This window comes from Lepidothrix coronata, unplaced genomic scaffold, assembly GCF_001604755.1.
Source record: "Lepidothrix coronata isolate B3197 unplaced genomic scaffold, Lepidothrix_coronata-1.0 Scaffold11, whole genome shotgun sequence".
Taxonomy (NCBI): domain Eukaryota; kingdom Metazoa; phylum Chordata; class Aves; order Passeriformes; family Pipridae; genus Lepidothrix; species Lepidothrix coronata.
Genome location: NW_016690191.1, coordinates 3,848,946 through 3,864,828, shown reverse-complemented (window position 1 = coordinate 3,864,828; position 15,883 = coordinate 3,848,946). Strand labels below are relative to the sequence as shown.

At 41.7% G+C, this 15,883-nt stretch overlaps 1 protein-coding gene across 10 annotated transcripts in view; it reads right to left on the bottom strand.

Moving 5' to 3' along the window:
• The window catches only part of AKAP13 (A-kinase anchoring protein 13), a 213,160-nt gene that overhangs the window by 48,339 nt on the left and 148,938 nt on the right, over positions 1 to 15,883 (bottom strand). For 6 of the 10 annotated variants that reach the window (XM_017805073.1, XM_017805077.1, XM_017805078.1 and 3 more), the window contains 4 exons: positions 14,528 to 14,609; positions 10,550 to 10,686; positions 3,623 to 3,969; positions 456 to 509 (listed from right to left, as the gene is read on the bottom strand). In XM_017805073.1, the coding sequence (XP_017660562.1) occupies positions 456 to 509; positions 3,623 to 3,969; positions 10,550 to 10,686; positions 14,528 to 14,609 (620 nt within the window). The remainder of the gene's footprint in view (positions 1 to 455; positions 510 to 3,622; positions 3,970 to 10,549; positions 10,687 to 14,527; positions 14,610 to 15,883) is intronic. The other 4 variants (XM_017805082.1, XM_017805083.1, XM_017805076.1 and 1 more) reach the window with 3 other exon arrangements.

Below are 15,883 nucleotides of genomic sequence, written 5' to 3'. Positions count from 1 at the left end.
ACAGCAAAATTAAAGCCATTTAGTTCAACTAGCTGCAGATCTGCAGAGTGTTCTCCAAATGTGAGATTGTGTCTGATCCATTCCCTCCCCACGTGCCCCTTCTGCAAGTCTTGCCAGGAGTCTCTGATGTGCTTTAAATCTAAATCACACACACGCTCCCAGGTAAACAATCATTTTAACACAACTCCAAATCTTACACATAGCAAAGGCCAACTAAATGATATCTGAGACTTCTCCAAGTTATTAACATATCATCCTGGAGAAAATGGCTTGGGCGTGTGCTCTGTGGGGCAGAAAAACTGCCCTGGGTTAGACTGGAGAGGGAAAGCAGCCAAGCAGGATGCACACCTCTAATGCCAACACTTCCAGAGGTACTATGGGTTTACTAACATGAGAATATGGAGTTAGTAGACATACAAAGGCAAAACAGTTAGTCACATTAGTTGGCTTTGTACCTTCTCCTATGAATGGGAGGCTTCTTTATACCATCCCCCAGTACTCGCATTGAACTGAAAATGAATCATGGAGAGTGGTCAGCAGCTTGAATGGAAAAAAATGAACAAATGGCAGCTAAGGGATTAATATCCCTGACACACAAACAGAGGGAATGGACATACAGGGAAAACACAAAATGAAATACTAAAGGAAGTAATGATTCTCTGTGTTCCTCCTCTCTATTACAAATAAATCCGGGTTTCAGTTGTTGCATTTTGTACAGAGAGAAGGTTGCACGGGTATTGACCATGTTGCAACTTTGCTGCTGCCAAAGCCAGGTCAGTTTAAAGTTTAGATAAGGCCAACCTCTTTGACAGAAGCTGTTAGCAACAGTGATTAACACCAGCTCCAGTTCTGCAGTGCTTAATCCACCAGTGGAAAACAGCGGCGTTTCGTCCCTCGGCCGGAACGTTAAACACACTGCAGCATTGTTGAAAGACAGGCATTTCAAATCCCCTATGAATGCCAGGAATTAACTGAAGGATGAACATCCTTTTGTGGCAACCTTGTTGGTTTTCTTTGTGTTTTTAATAGCAAAATGTAGACATGAGGATTATCTGTGAAGTTCATTTGAGGAGAGAGGGGAAGCGGAAGGGAACTGAGCATCTTTTCACATTTCATTTAAGATTATTACCTTTTTTTCAGATCTTTTCTGTGAACAAATTTTTACGCTTGTCCCTCTTACAACAGGTAACATAAACAGTGGAAAAGGCCAAATCCTAAAAAAGACTGATTTTTTCCTGTAGGTTTTTTGGGTCCTGTATCAGGAGCTCTATTTAAGCTTGACTTAGTTACGTATTCGTCATAAGGGGAAAGACTGGTTTTGGTGTGGATGGGGGCTGGACCAGGCTGCAAGTCCTTTGCTGGGACAGAAGGCACTTCTTAGAGCTCAGTTGATGGTGTAGTCTGTCACCATCAGTGACAGACACCTCCTCCTGGCTCCACAGCCCAGTTCTAATCCTTGGTCTGGTTTTGGTGGCAATTACACTTTATTTGGTTAATTTCTGCCCATTTAGTGAGTGCACCCTGCTCACCTACAGAGCAGAGAAGTGCCATAGGTGCCCATGGGAGGGGAGAGAGTGTGGCAGGTGCTGGGAGCAGCACAGATCCAGCACATCAGCAGGACAAACCTTAGCTAAGGTTTGTGCTCTACGTTACTTCACTTTAAAGATTTGCAAAAGGCGAGTTACAAATAAGGCTTTTTTCCCATTAAATGAAAAAGTATCTACTGCATATGAAATAAATGAATAAGGAAACACTCCAAATTTAACTGATTTCTATGAAAGTCACTTCTTTGTGCTTCACTTCCTCAGTATTTGTTGTTGCTCACTAAGCCACCAGAGTCTCAACATCACAACAGCCTCATGTGAAAAGAACAAGGAAAACAAGAAAACAACAAACCAAATAATCCAAATTCCTTTCTAACAGAAGCATAAAACCAAACAGAAACCAAATCAGCACCGTAGATCCACCCAGCTTTTCTTTTTTAATTAACCTATGTGACAGCTATCCTTATGTAGCCACAGCTGTATCTGAGAACATAAGAGAACACTTACTGTTCCTTTAACTCAGATTTTCTTACATTTACAATGAATGTATTTTCCCTTATCAGAAACAGCCTCCAAATCTGAGCAGAATTTAACCCCATCTGTTCAGTGTTAGCAGTGACTGCCAGCTATGCAGTTTATTACCCCCAGAAATCCTTATGCAACAAGTCCTACACTTAAAAATAAATCTCTGCAAATGAGTTTAAAAGCTTATGGACTCATTCAGTCATAAACCTGAAGGTATGTCATATGCTGACTCTTTTGTAGCTTTAAAAAGACAAGTATTACTTAATTTATGTAAATATTACCTGAGTACCAAGAATGAAGCCCCAAAAAAGGTGACAGTGGTAGAAAACAATAATAATAAATCTTTCACCCTATATTACTCAGAGGGTCCTGAATGTTTTTCAACCTTGACTTTAAAACCTGAAGGGTATACAATATTCCCTTACTGACACCCACCGCTCCTAATGTGTAAAGGATGTACACATTCCTGATGGGAGGCTGCTGCCTCTCCCTGGATTATCCAAACAGGTCAGTAAAAATTTACCAGGAACCAGTTGTGAGTGGCCAGTTTTAATGTAATGCCATCCATCACCGGATGCAAAGACTCCCTTTCTGTTAAGAGCAGACCTGAGGCCATGAGGACGGCAGCAGGCAGACACAGAGCGGCACTGCACTGCACGCCGGGGGCTGCAGCCTCAGTGAGCTGCAGGGAGGAACCTGGCCCTCCTAAAACAACTCAGTTTTAATGCTCTGAAAGCATTTAAACACATTAACACTGGCCAAACCTCCACTGGATTCAGAACATGCAGGGTTTGACCCCAAGTGTCCAGCAGCCCCAATGCTGAACAGAGCATAGCAGGGAACCTTATACCAATTACTGCTTCTTGGTCTGCATCTTCCTTTACTTCATCTTCCCCACTGAGAAGGGGGACTGAGCAAATTTTTCTCCCCCAGTCACTTGGCACCAGAATTTACACACTCACATGGCTGTTACACCTCTCCCTCTTGCATCTTCTGAAAGAACAACTGGGAAAACTACTCTTTTGAATCTTCTCGGACACCACCAGGGGCACTGGTGATGAGTTTAGTGGGACTTACTGTCCATGACAGACTGAGGTGGAACCAATTCTGTGAAACAGGGATGACCCACCTCACCACGATGAAGAGCCTCCACACCATTTTTTAAAAGCCTGTGCTATGTCTTAATACAATCAGAGCAATAATGGCCATGTTTATTTTGTGATCAACAAGATTTAACACTCCAATAATTCCCTTAGCAAAGCCCTTCATATAGAAAGGGGTGATGACAGTTCTAATGGAAGACCTGTCCCAAGGTAATTCCATTTACTCTGAAAACCTCAAGCATACTGTAGGTATTAAGTACTTTAACCCTGAAAGTTAATTTAAGAAAAACAAACAAACATATGTTAGGAGATTGTCTTCAACCTTTGGAGTGAAAAAGAAATAATCAGAAGCGATGTCCGCGCACTCTTCTGTTTTATCATGCCAAGCCTAAAGCTCAAATAAATGTGCATGAATGGGTGTAAAGTAAATCAAAGCAGCTCTACACTCACCTCCTCTGGTTTATTTCTGCTTCGTTGGTGGCATTCTTCCCTGGCCCCCAGCTGTGCCGACGGAAAGGAGACAGTGGTCGCATGGAGTTGCGTAAGACAGAGGAATGGGTGGGCACATCTGTGATACTGTCCAGCTCCTCTTCCTTCTCTCCTCCCTCAGAGGCCACCATGTTGGTGCAGCTGCCATCCAGGCTGTGCCTGTCCTTGGGCTGGGCAAAGTTCACAGTCGGTGGGAAGGGAAGGGATGTGTCGCTGCCCAGGGATGAGTTCCTCTCCAGGGACATGGTGTCATCTGCAGAGGAACTGGAGCTGGTGACATCACATGCAGACTGCTCCTCTTCAGGCTGCTGTAGGCAAGAAAAATTAAAAATATATTAGAGTAGAATCACAGAGTGGTTTGGGTTGGAAGGGACCTTAAAAGATCAGCTAGTCCCACACCCTTCCCATGGGCAGGGACATTGCTCACTAGATCAGGTTGCTCAAAGTCCCATCCAACCTGACCTTGAACACTTCCAATGAAGTGAATACATTTAGCATTTTAAATAAATGCAAATATTTTGTATTTCACATGAGCTGAGAGATTTCTTAGTTAACAGCTTAAGGCAAATTAACCATCACAGAACCGAGACTTTTTGCTTTGGTTTCCAAAGAGGGTCAAATGCTCTGCAGGGTGATCTCTTCCACCCTTGGCTGCCATAACCCTGGGCTCCCATCTCAGGTCCTCTGCCTGCCTTCCTCTCCCCAATTCCACATTTCATCCTGCACAGCAAATCCTGTTCCTCTCACCATTTCTGGCTAAACCTATTATTGATCGAGGTGCCATAAAACTGCCAAAGGTTTACTGAGAGCGAGTAATGGGAACTGGGTCATCACAACTCCTGATGACAAACTCGAGCCTCTCCTGTGAGACTGGGATCAGCTTGTAGAGCTTAAGGCCAATGCACTGTTCTACTGCATCATGCAGCACAAAAGGGACAATTACTCACTAGCAGAAAACAGACAGAAAAAAAATAAAAGCTTAAATCCCTGTCCCCTGCTACTTTCCATTAAGCAGAAAGTTAATACCAGGGTTTGCAGTATTTTTCAAATCCAACTGTAATTAAAAAAAAATATTCTACAGGATCAGCCACCCTGTATTACAGGTCTCGAGTCATACTGCAATTTTTGGGTTTAGTTTGCTCAAAAACCAGTATGTAGAAGCCAAATTGGTTCTCTTTGGCCCAAGGCCACACGCTGACCATACAGCCTGAGAAGAGCCCGTGTGCATTCTGCATTCCCCGTGGCTAACATAAAAAACACAAGCATCTCTCTGACATCACCTCCAGTCTGAAATGGTGTTTGCCCTGAGGGACCTATGTGGGAAGTTTCAATTTATCCTCCTGCAGAGCCCTGTGCTGTATCATTTAAAATAATAATAGTCAGAATGCTCTGTCAGGCCATGTACAACAGACTATTCAGCAAAGCCACAGCGGGTAATTGTCCTCAAGCAGTGGGCTCAGAGGGCTGGGCAGAAGCTGAGCACTGGAGGAGCTGCAGGCTGTCAGCTCTCATTTGGCAGAAGACTGTGGGCTGCAAAATCCCATTCTCAGAAGGGAGAGATGGACATCAGAACCCACAGAGGGCAGGATGAACAGCAGTGCTGTCTCATGGAAGTCCTGACCCTGGATCCCACCCCACTGACTTCCTTCAACTCCAGCAGTGTTAAACACTCCAGAGACTTTTGCTTTTCTGTGCTCTTTTTGATGAGCACACATTGTAAGCTAAAAACATTTTATTTAACTGAATAAAAAGAAACTGGGATGTTCAAAAAATGTTCTAATCAAGTATTTCACTATTTAGAGGGAAGACCTGTTTCATGCTTAGTTATTTTTTATTCTTAGAAGTTTATTTTTATTCTTACAATTTTAACACACAGTTATGTTCCTAAGTTGGTTTAAACAAATGTTGTCACACTATTTCCCTTCTTATATCCATCAAAGGGAAACAGAGAAAAAAGAAAGACAGCATCCACAGGACAACACCAAAGAACAGTATACCTTCTAAACACAAAATATTAAAAAATACACACTAAAAATACATCCCCCTCCAAACATTCATTTCATGGTAATGTATGTCAAATATTAATGGGGAATTTCTGTAAACTCTATTCTGTAAACTACTGGATTTGACAGATTTGAGTAGGAGTGTAGCTTAAAAGAAAAGGGAACTGAAATGGATGGCCTGTGAAGGTTTTGATGTCGTTTGGCATTATTCAAGATAATCTGATAGTTGTGTGAGTCATGATGAGAGCTCACTGAACTGCTTAAATACAGACCAATCAAGTAGTCATTATGTGGATAATACTCCTGCAGTAGAGGAAACAGTCTGCTTCACTTCTATGAGACAGGAAAATACTGTCAGACATGAGGTCAGGCTGGAGGGGACTTCGAACAACCTGGTCTAGTGGAAGGTTCCCTGCCCATGTCAGGGGGTTAGAACCAGATCATCTTTCAGGTCCCTTCCAACCTAAACCTTTCTAGGACTCTATGACTGGGGCAGCACAGCAGGAGAGGAGAGGACTGTGCAAAGTATAGGATAGTTTGGAAACAATTAACTTTCATGCAAATCTAGCAACAATAGTGCAAAACACCAAATTATTTATGGAGGAATCAGAGGAAAAAAGAGGAATTTTTATTTCCCAGATGAAAATACTGCTCCAGTTAAAAATGAAGAACAAAACCCACTTCCCTAACAAGGAAGATTTAGGGCTGCTATCATAAAAAGCAGTTCAAGGAGATATTTGAAAAAAAGGGAAATAAATGTGGCCCCTTTTAACTTTTACCTTGAGCATCAGACTGACGACAGAACATAATAAACAATTCCCTTGAACTTGTGGCCCATGCTTATTCCTCTAAAAATATTCTGCCTTCATTTCAATGACTTTTTTTTCTTAAACAAAGAAAACAGTTAATATGAAAGAGGACTCTGTCTGCAAAATGCCAAATGTGGCTGACACATCTAAAACATCTATATTGTAGTCACCTCGGCAAAAAATCAGCTATCTGGCCAAGGGCCAGTAAATATGCATTTCTTTTTAATCCTATTTGAGTAAAAAAAGACACTATTTGCTGAACAGAAGTGGTTCTCTAATGTGTTCTTTTCCTACGAGAAAAATGAAACACTAAAGAAATATTAATTTTCTTCAATTTAGGCTTGCTGGATTGCACCTCAACAAATTCAGCCCTTAACTATGACCATAAACCTCATGGCTGAAAAGAGCTTTTACAGATATTTGCTAATGGGCATTTTCTTTGCTCTCAGAAACAGTACTTGGTGAGAAGCTAGTAAATAAAAATCAGATAAGGCATAAAAGGGAGTATTCTGAGAAAGAAAGCATGTGCTTCTTCAAGAACAGGGATAAGGGAAATCACTAGGATGGTCAGGGTATACAATAACTTCTTCAACTAAATCCCTCCACTGTAGGAGGTCTTGATAAGGGGAATTAAAATGCTCTTTCAATCATTGCCGTGATGACAGCGTGCAAAGGGCTGAGACACAAATCTTCTCTGTCACCTGATCTTCCATGTGACAAAGACATTAAAGGTGTTACAGTATTTTTAAAAAGAAGATGAAAAAAATTAAACCTTGGCATCCTGAAGTTTCCTTGGAATACCTTTACACTAAAAGTATCAAGCCAAAATCTTTGGTTGGCTTGACATATAATCCAGCAGAATCAATTTTTATTTGGATTTGCCTATGGCTCCAGGTTCCCTAAAATTAACCTCAATAGTGGCCTCCTATCAATTATTTATCATAACTTTTATGATTTGGAGTGGAGGAGTCTTCCCCTTTCTGTTCAACCTTTTAATCCTTTAGGTTTGTATTTTCTGCATGGTTGTTGCTGTTTTTGTTTGTTTGTTTTTGTAAAAGAAACAATAATTCTGAAAAATAAATGCAAAATACTTGTGCGTTTGTGTATTTCCTTGAGTAAACCAAAACAAAAGCAGAAATTAAACAAAATTCAAGAAGCTGACTTGCAGTCCCTTCCTCTGGAAATGATCTGTGGGCTCCGGACTCCCTTTGCCCGAATCATTTCCCAAGAGGCACATTAAAAAGTTTCCCAGTAACGCAGGATTTCGGTGGCAGGTTAAAAGTTAAGATGAGCAAAGCGTATGGGCTCCACCCCAGGATGTTGCCAGATGATTGTGAGACATGACCTTATGCAGCATTAATCATTCAAGAAGGAGGGTGCTGCAAAGCCTGCCCAGATGGCTGTCTGAGATGGAGAAGGAAAAGCAGGATGACGAGGACATGGCAATGGAGCGCTGACACAGAGAAAACAAAACACTTTGCTTAAGCCACAGACTTGGAAGCAATTTCTGGGTCTCAGTGACAGCCTCTAAAGTCTGAAAAAACAAGGCAGGTTTTAGTGCTAAAGCTCCCTGAACCCAGCAGCTCACGTTACACAGCTCAGCACAACATCCTTCAGGAAGAAAAGAGACAAGCACAGGAGAGGGCAAGGAGGTGGTACAGAGCACACATCAGGCACCAGGGACAAGTTAAGGTACCTGCAGATTTTGTGACCCCATAGACCCCAATGCTTCATGGCCCAGGGACAGAACCAGGGCTTACAATCTATACATTTCAAGTGATGTCTATGGAAGCAGCCCAAAGATAGACAACAGTTTGTTCTTCCTTCAGTTTTCTTTCATGTATTAAGCAGTTAACAAAGGAGTTTTTTCTACAGTAAAAAAACCCAACCCTAGTAGACAAAAGTTCAACTCTTGCTCCACAGAAAGGAGAAACAAGAACTGGACTAGTAATAACAATAATCACCGTGACACCAAAAGGTTTGAGATCCTCTTTTTGTTCATAAACATATTCTCTCTCTTCTCAATTTGATATGGAAATTGTACTATTTAATAGGTTTATAAGTTATCAACTACACCAAAAACATGCATCTTACAATATTTTTCAGAAGAAAGATTACAGGCATCAGTTATTTTAGTGGTTATTAAAAATATGCATAATTTGCATTTCTAACAGCTGGGCTCAGTAGTCTAAAACCAAAGAATATTTAATTAAAGAACAGGCTCACAATGCTAAACTAGTGTCTCTGGTCCTCCTAGAAATAACTTTAACTGTAGAAAAGGTACTCGGATAAATCCTGAGAAAGGAGACAAGGAATCAAATTAGTCAGTCAAACGGAGACAAATAAAGCGACTGAGGTTGAGATTAGCTTTGAATAACTTCCTAAACTCAACTCAGGAACCTTTTGAAGCCATTTGCAGAAGAAGTGTGCAATCCACCACATAATGAGAGCAATGCAAAGGCTGCCAAATTAAGAAATTCTCTTTCTACAAAGAAAAAAATTTCCTCCCTTTGCCCTCTCTCCACTGGCCACTGAAGATCTGCTTTCCCCACCACCTCTTCCTTTCTTTCCCTGCAGCATCCCTGCTACATTGCACGACCTGTTCTTTTTATGTTTCAATTTTCTTTCTTGCATTTGGAGAAGATAACTTTCCAAATATAAAAGGGGAAAAAAGATAAAATTCTGTATAGTATAAAATTTGCTGTGTTCCCACAGCACTATTCTCCTACCCATCCCCATACAAGCATTAAATCAAGCTCAAATGGCAGTTGGCTGTTGGAATTTTGGTCACTCTGCACAAGAAAACTGAAGACAAACAGCTCTGACAAACAGCCTTATATTCCCACAATCCATGGTCCCGGATCCCTTTGAGAGTAAGATGGGAAAGGGTGAGGCTGGTGAGCTCTGTGCCCTACCACATGCATTAAGGATGACTTTACTGTTCATTTATAGCACATGAGATCACTTAGCCTGGGCTGTGGTGTTTCCCGTCCTGCTGGAAAATATTTGCCATCATCTGATTTGATTTCAGCAAACAGAATTTTGTTTTATTAAATATATTTCTCTGAAAGCAAGTGTGAAAGCTACTCCAAAAGTTTAGTTTTTCAGAGCAGGAGCTGTATCTGCTCAAACAGGTGAGCTGGAGCTGCACCAAAGTGTGTGATGGAGACCAACGTGATGGCTGCTCTAAAGAAGGTTCACATCCCTATGATTCTGCATCACTATACTCTTTCTGGGTGCTTTTTCATCATCTACTTACGCTAAGAAAAGTATAAATAACCAGCAAGACAATCCTTAAAGAGCAAAAACTTAATCACCTTCTGAATAAATTCTGGCTGCTCTGACAAAGACGCAAAAGGCTGATGCCAAAAACCTCTGCTCAGGAGGCTGACTCTGTCTCTCAGGTCTCTCCCACTCCTCCTTCTCAGCCACGAGCAACACAAAGGGCACAGGAATGACTAAGGTTATTAATGACTTCTGCTGTTGATTTTAAGCAAACTTGAAAACATTTTCATTCTACTTGCACGCAAACAGGCATTAGAGGTATGTCGCCTAGGCAACAAAACTATTCCCTGGAATTGGCCTGAAGTATTTAGAGTGAGTGTTTCCTTCCTATCACACTGAATTTACAGAAAAACACTGGTTCCTCTGAGAATTACAGTATATAAATCTAGAGGTGTCAGCACAGAGGTCATCCTTTGCTGGAGAAAAGCTCTTTGTTACATGGGTTAAAGATGGATTTCATATTGTCTGTGCAATCCCTAATGACCTTGCAAGAAAATCCACCTTTTCAACTGTTCCTCTGGTGCCTGATTTACTTTTGGACAGACAAAATTACTTTCATTTTTTTTAACACTGGGGGCTACAGTTTTTGGAATTATGCTGCAAGTAAATATATCCCTCATGTTGCTGCATCTGAGGAGGAGACCGGATCCTTCCCATCTATTTCTTTCCAGGATAATCGTTTCCAGGTTTCTAATCCACCAGTGAAACCAAGATGATCTCCATTTGCAGTATGGGTTTATCAGATCAGGCCTCAGAGGTTTTTTAACCATATCCCAACCAGGCTTTCCTACCTTTCCAAAGACAAGGTCTTCCATCCCATCACCAGACAAGGGGAAGAGGTCAGACTCGCTCCCGGACTCTCTTTTAAGACCACCCTGTGACGAGGCACAGACACCACTCAGCCCATCCTCCAGGAAGTTCTCACATTCTGTGGGAGCAAAGCAGAAAGAGTTATGACCTGATCCGTTCTGTAGCATCCACACATCCAGCTTGCACACTCTCATTAAACTCCAGGATTTAAACCAACAGCTTTATAACTTGTGCTCACCTCCCAAAACCATGCATGCAAGTTCTCAATGTATTCAAGAGTTTAAAACTCCTTTTTAATGCATCATTGAAGTACACAGTGCAAACTGAAATTCTGCATGAAATAGCCATAAACACTTGTAGCTTAAGATGTTGATAAATACGCTACATATCAGGTATCCCACACAGGGGATGAAGGAACGTTTCCCATTGCAGTTGTTTTGCAACAACTGCAAACTTAGGTTCATATTCAATACATGTAGAAATATAACTTGACTGTATTTACTTTTTTTCTTAATTAAAGAATCAATTCCTTCTAAATGCCAAGGACTTCTAATGCATATTTGGTCGATTATTTCATTCCTTCTTCTACACTTCTCACTGAAAAAGCACTAGTGTGACTTCCACGACAAACTTCACTTTCTTAAGATTCAAAAATTAAGTGATTTTTTAAAAAACTCTCAGTTTTTGTAACTCCTGACATTGAAATGTAAGCACATTGCACCTCTTCTTTCTCAAACACTTTCAGCTGTTTGCATTGGGCTGATCAGCAGTACAGAACTAGACTGCAGCCCCTGTGAAAACTCTTCCTTTCCAAAACCCTTAACAGACAAGTATTTGCACAAAAAAAATGCCTGTACATAATTTCATCTGTTCAGTCTTCAGGCAAAAGTATTAATGACAATTTTGGCAAAACCTGAATGTTCTTTGCTCCCAGCTCAAAATATTTTCTAATTATTAGTATTTTTTAATTAAAAAAAAGGTGTTACTTTGTAACCTGCTCTAACTAAACATATCCAAAATGTGCTCTCTTGTCTGAAGAGAAGCCAGGGCAATAAAATATTGGTTCACTCTTAAATTACATCTGACTAACTCTGTCCTTGGTGATGTCAAGCTTAAACATCAATGCAAGGACGAGTCTGGGAAGCTTGAAGTCATTGCTTTTCCTTCCCCATCCTTAACCTGTGCCTGACAGCAGCTATCAAACACTCCAGCCACATCCCAGCTGATGGGAGTGACTCCTCTGTTGGAGAAAATAATATTACTTTGACAGTGGTGGGGCTGTCCCCATTTAGGGTAGGGGGAGTCAGAGCCAGTCGGAAACCCCATTACCCCGTAGAGGAGTTTCCACCACAGAGAACTGGAAAAACACTTATTGGATGCTGCAGCTGCTCCTGTTCCCCTTTCGGTAAACCTGGAAAATCTGAACTGCTTTTCCATCACTGAGGGGGAGAAGGGAGGGGGAAGAGAAGAAGAAAGTGGGAAAAAAAAAATGAAGGGAAAAGCAAAGACAAGACGGAGCTGCTGTAAGGGAACGGGCCAGGGTGCCGGCCATCCAGCTGGCAGCCAGCAGAGCATATCCACAGCCCAGACTGAAAAACAAAGGGGTTCGAGCCACGTTCCAGTGGAAAATCAGCAGGGACAGTCCAGATGTGCCGAGGGATGGATATCTCACCCTGATGATAAATCATAAGAGGCAGCGAAGCCTCCTCTGCTGGAACCTCCCAGGGACAGAGGACATGAAGCGTTGGGGAAAGATGATGAGGAGCAGAGAGATGGGGACACCCCCACACCTCAGCTCATGTGTGATGAGAAACTGATTCCCAAACCCTCTCTTCCCTCCATCCTCCTTTATTTTCTTTTGGGGATGTGTGTACCTTCTCTCCCTTTTTCACAGTTAGCTGGCTGTGTTCTGAGCTGCACAGACACTGCACAATGCTGAGCTCCATCTCCACACCTGCCGTGGCAGCCTGGTGACAGCGCTGGTGTGACACAGGGACTGTGACACTGACTCCTGGCACACACACAAGACACACACACTCCCTGTGCACTGCACATGCTGGAGTTATAGCACAGCTGTGCTGCTCTGTTCCTCTCAGGTGGAAACACAGTGATGATTGGAATGCATTTCTGCACATCGTATAGAGGCAAAAAAAAAAATAAAATCACACAGAACAAAGAAAGAAGAAAATTTCCATCCAACTCCGTTATGTATATTCTCCAAACCTTTGTGTCCTCCAAGCCAGGGCTGAGCCCTCCAATTCCATGCTGATAACTATGTATCTGCTACACTCCTCTATGCACTTAATTTCAAAAGCACTGACAGAAAATGAGAGGCTCCATTTTCTGGAGTTACCTTCTAAGATCTGAGGACTCTGTCCTTACAAGCCATTTCAGCAGGATTATTCAGCACACGGAAAAGGCCTAATTCCTTATCAAGTAGTGTATTTTTAAATTAATCACATTATAACAGCTAGTGGTTTTACTGCTGTTAGGTATTGCCACATTCTTCTTTGCCCTCTCTACACTGCCCAGCACCACAGAGCAGCTGGAGCATGCATGTGCAGTAATGGCATTATTTCTAGAAAGGCCAGAACTTGCACATTAATCTACATAAACACCTGCCTCTTTGTGCTTGTGCTACAGACACTTATTACTACAATTATTAATATAAATTTGTATATACAGATATCTAATTACATAACTTATAATATTTCTATAGTGTGATATTGCATCAGACAAGTAATAGGTGTGCAACTGATACTGATTCATAAGAATGCATGATTACAGATTTGGCAATTCAAATGAGTGCATGTAGTTTTGCAGATTAATGGAGTGCAATAACACTTTCCTGAAGCATAAATACCTAGTGCCAAAAGGCAAGGGATTTGAGGATACAATTAATAAAGAAGCAGCATGGCAATATCACAGGTTCTCCTGTAAAAATACTCTTGAAACAGCTATTCACTATTCTTCTAAACAGAGTAATTTTTTTTTTAAATAAAAAAGCACCTATTTAACTTTGATGGGAGCTAGAACTTCTACTCAGAATAAAACCCTTGAGTTAGTAACCGACATTAGGCCTTCTTAGCCTACACTCTCAAAAGATTTGGTTTGAATTTAAAATTGAAACTCAGTCTTTTTTTTTTCAAGTCTCTCAGATAAATTGAAGGAGATTTGGGTTAGACCACTGCTCATAAGGACAGCAAGGCAAGAAGCCTCCTCTCTACGAACAGTTCAAGTAAAGCCCCTATTCAAGGCCCTAATAAATTACTCTATTTGTTTTGAACATGCATAATCCAATGAAAGAAAACACTTCTTTTCTTATCTTGGACACCAACCCCTCTTATAAGCTTGCCCAGGCAAGATTTTCTGTCCCAGTGGAGGAGCCAGAAAGCCCCAGCCAGCACACAGGGCTGGGAGCTCGGCATGGCCGGTGGGCAGGGTGTGGGAACGATGGCTCTGAACAGCCTTCCTGCTTCCTGAAGCCTGGAATCATGGCAACTTTCAGAGAGGGGAAAAAAAAAATAAAAATATCAAACCACTGATCTAGGTCTAAATATGGATTCAGGAGTTCGAATTTCTCACTTTTTTTTTCTTTTACTGCATTAGGGTTAGCTAAAAGTCGGTCCTTTCAGCTAAAACCCATGTCTATAAAAACCATGTGTGCCCCACTGTACGTTTGAAGTTTATTCAAAAAAGAGAAAAAAAAAAAAATCAAAATACTGAAGTACTCTGAATGCATGATTATCTGAGGAGGTGACACACCACACAGCTCCCTGCAAGTCAAGTGCTACAGCCATGTGCTAACAATGACTCACAGCACATTCATCACACGGTGTCTTCAGTTCATGTGTTTTCCCCGTCAAGGCAAGGGATGTCAAAAATAAGAAGAACAAGAAGGACAGAGAAGGTGAGGGGAATGGCTGCTGGTCTGGAGCTGCCATCAGCACGCTGCTCACCTGGAGACTCCCGCGTCCGCTTGCGCTCCAGCAGGGAGGGATCGGGACATGGCTCCAGCGAACACCAGCTTTCGCGGTTTATCTGGAAAACAGAGCAGAGCACATCAAACAAAGGCCACTCTCGCCAACACCCGTCAGTCTCTTCTGCAATGTCCCTCTGCATCGACCAGCAGATACAGAGTTATGGCTTAATTTTTTCCCAATAATGAAAATGTCAAAAGTAACATAAGATTTTTTTAATTTTTTTTTAGCATCACAAAACAAACCATTAAAATATGCCAAAAAACTTTATTTCTCTGTGGAAAGTTTGATTTCAAGGTGGCTCCTACCCAAGGAAGGAGTTCAGAGGGAGGATGAGCCAGAGTTTAAGCTACCAGTTGAAGACTAAACACCCTGGCTTCAACTCCCACTTCCATCTGTAGTGGGACTGCAGGCAAAATACTCCTCTGCTTTATGCCTCAGTTCACTACCAACAGGACAGCAATTCCTTACCACCCACATTGCTGTACAGACAATCACCTCAGAGATAGCTAGGTGCTCTGATGCTGTGGAAATGATGGCTTGGGAAGTGCCCAGGTCATGGTGAGAACAAGAAGCGCTTTGGGTTTGCATTAACTGAAATGATGATGATGATAGAAACGTCCATTTTAACACTAAGACACATCACATGGTTTATTTTAACAGCAGCCCTTATCATCTTACCCTGTCCCTCACCCTTTCCATGACTCCCAGTCTTTCAGCAAGGATGACTGATCTGTTCTCAGCCTTCTCCTCCCTCTGCCTGTGCTTTCATCTTCCTCACTCAGGTTGTGCTGTCCAACATTTTGACTCCGAAGTCTGCTGAACTATCCACAACCCTTGGTCATCCAACACTTGCTTCACATCACTTTTGTCTCCAGCCGGCAAACTCTGGAAGCCCCTTTACTCTCTCTGTTGTTTCTTCGAGGCAAATGCCTTTATTTGTCAACTGCATGCAAATCTCACCTGTCCCACACAATGAAATCCAGAGATTATTTCCCCTCCTGACCTGCCTCAAACACACAGGATCTCACACGTTAAGTTGTAGCTAAAAGGAAACTACTGAAATGGATGACTCTGCCTGATATATCAGCTATTTCTTCTACCCTCTCTCTGGTTTTCATTTTCTCTCCTGAAATAATTTCCTTTTCTCTATGTCAAATAGTGATTTTTTACTATTTAGTTTTAGCCTCTGACCCATGTTTGAACCTCCTCTGTGATCCTGCTCTATTTTTGCAGTCCCTTGCTGGATTCTCATCCTCTCATTGGTCGTCTTTCTCCTATGTTATGAAATGCACTGGTTTTGCCTTTTTATTCTCTTTTTTTTTTCTTCAATAA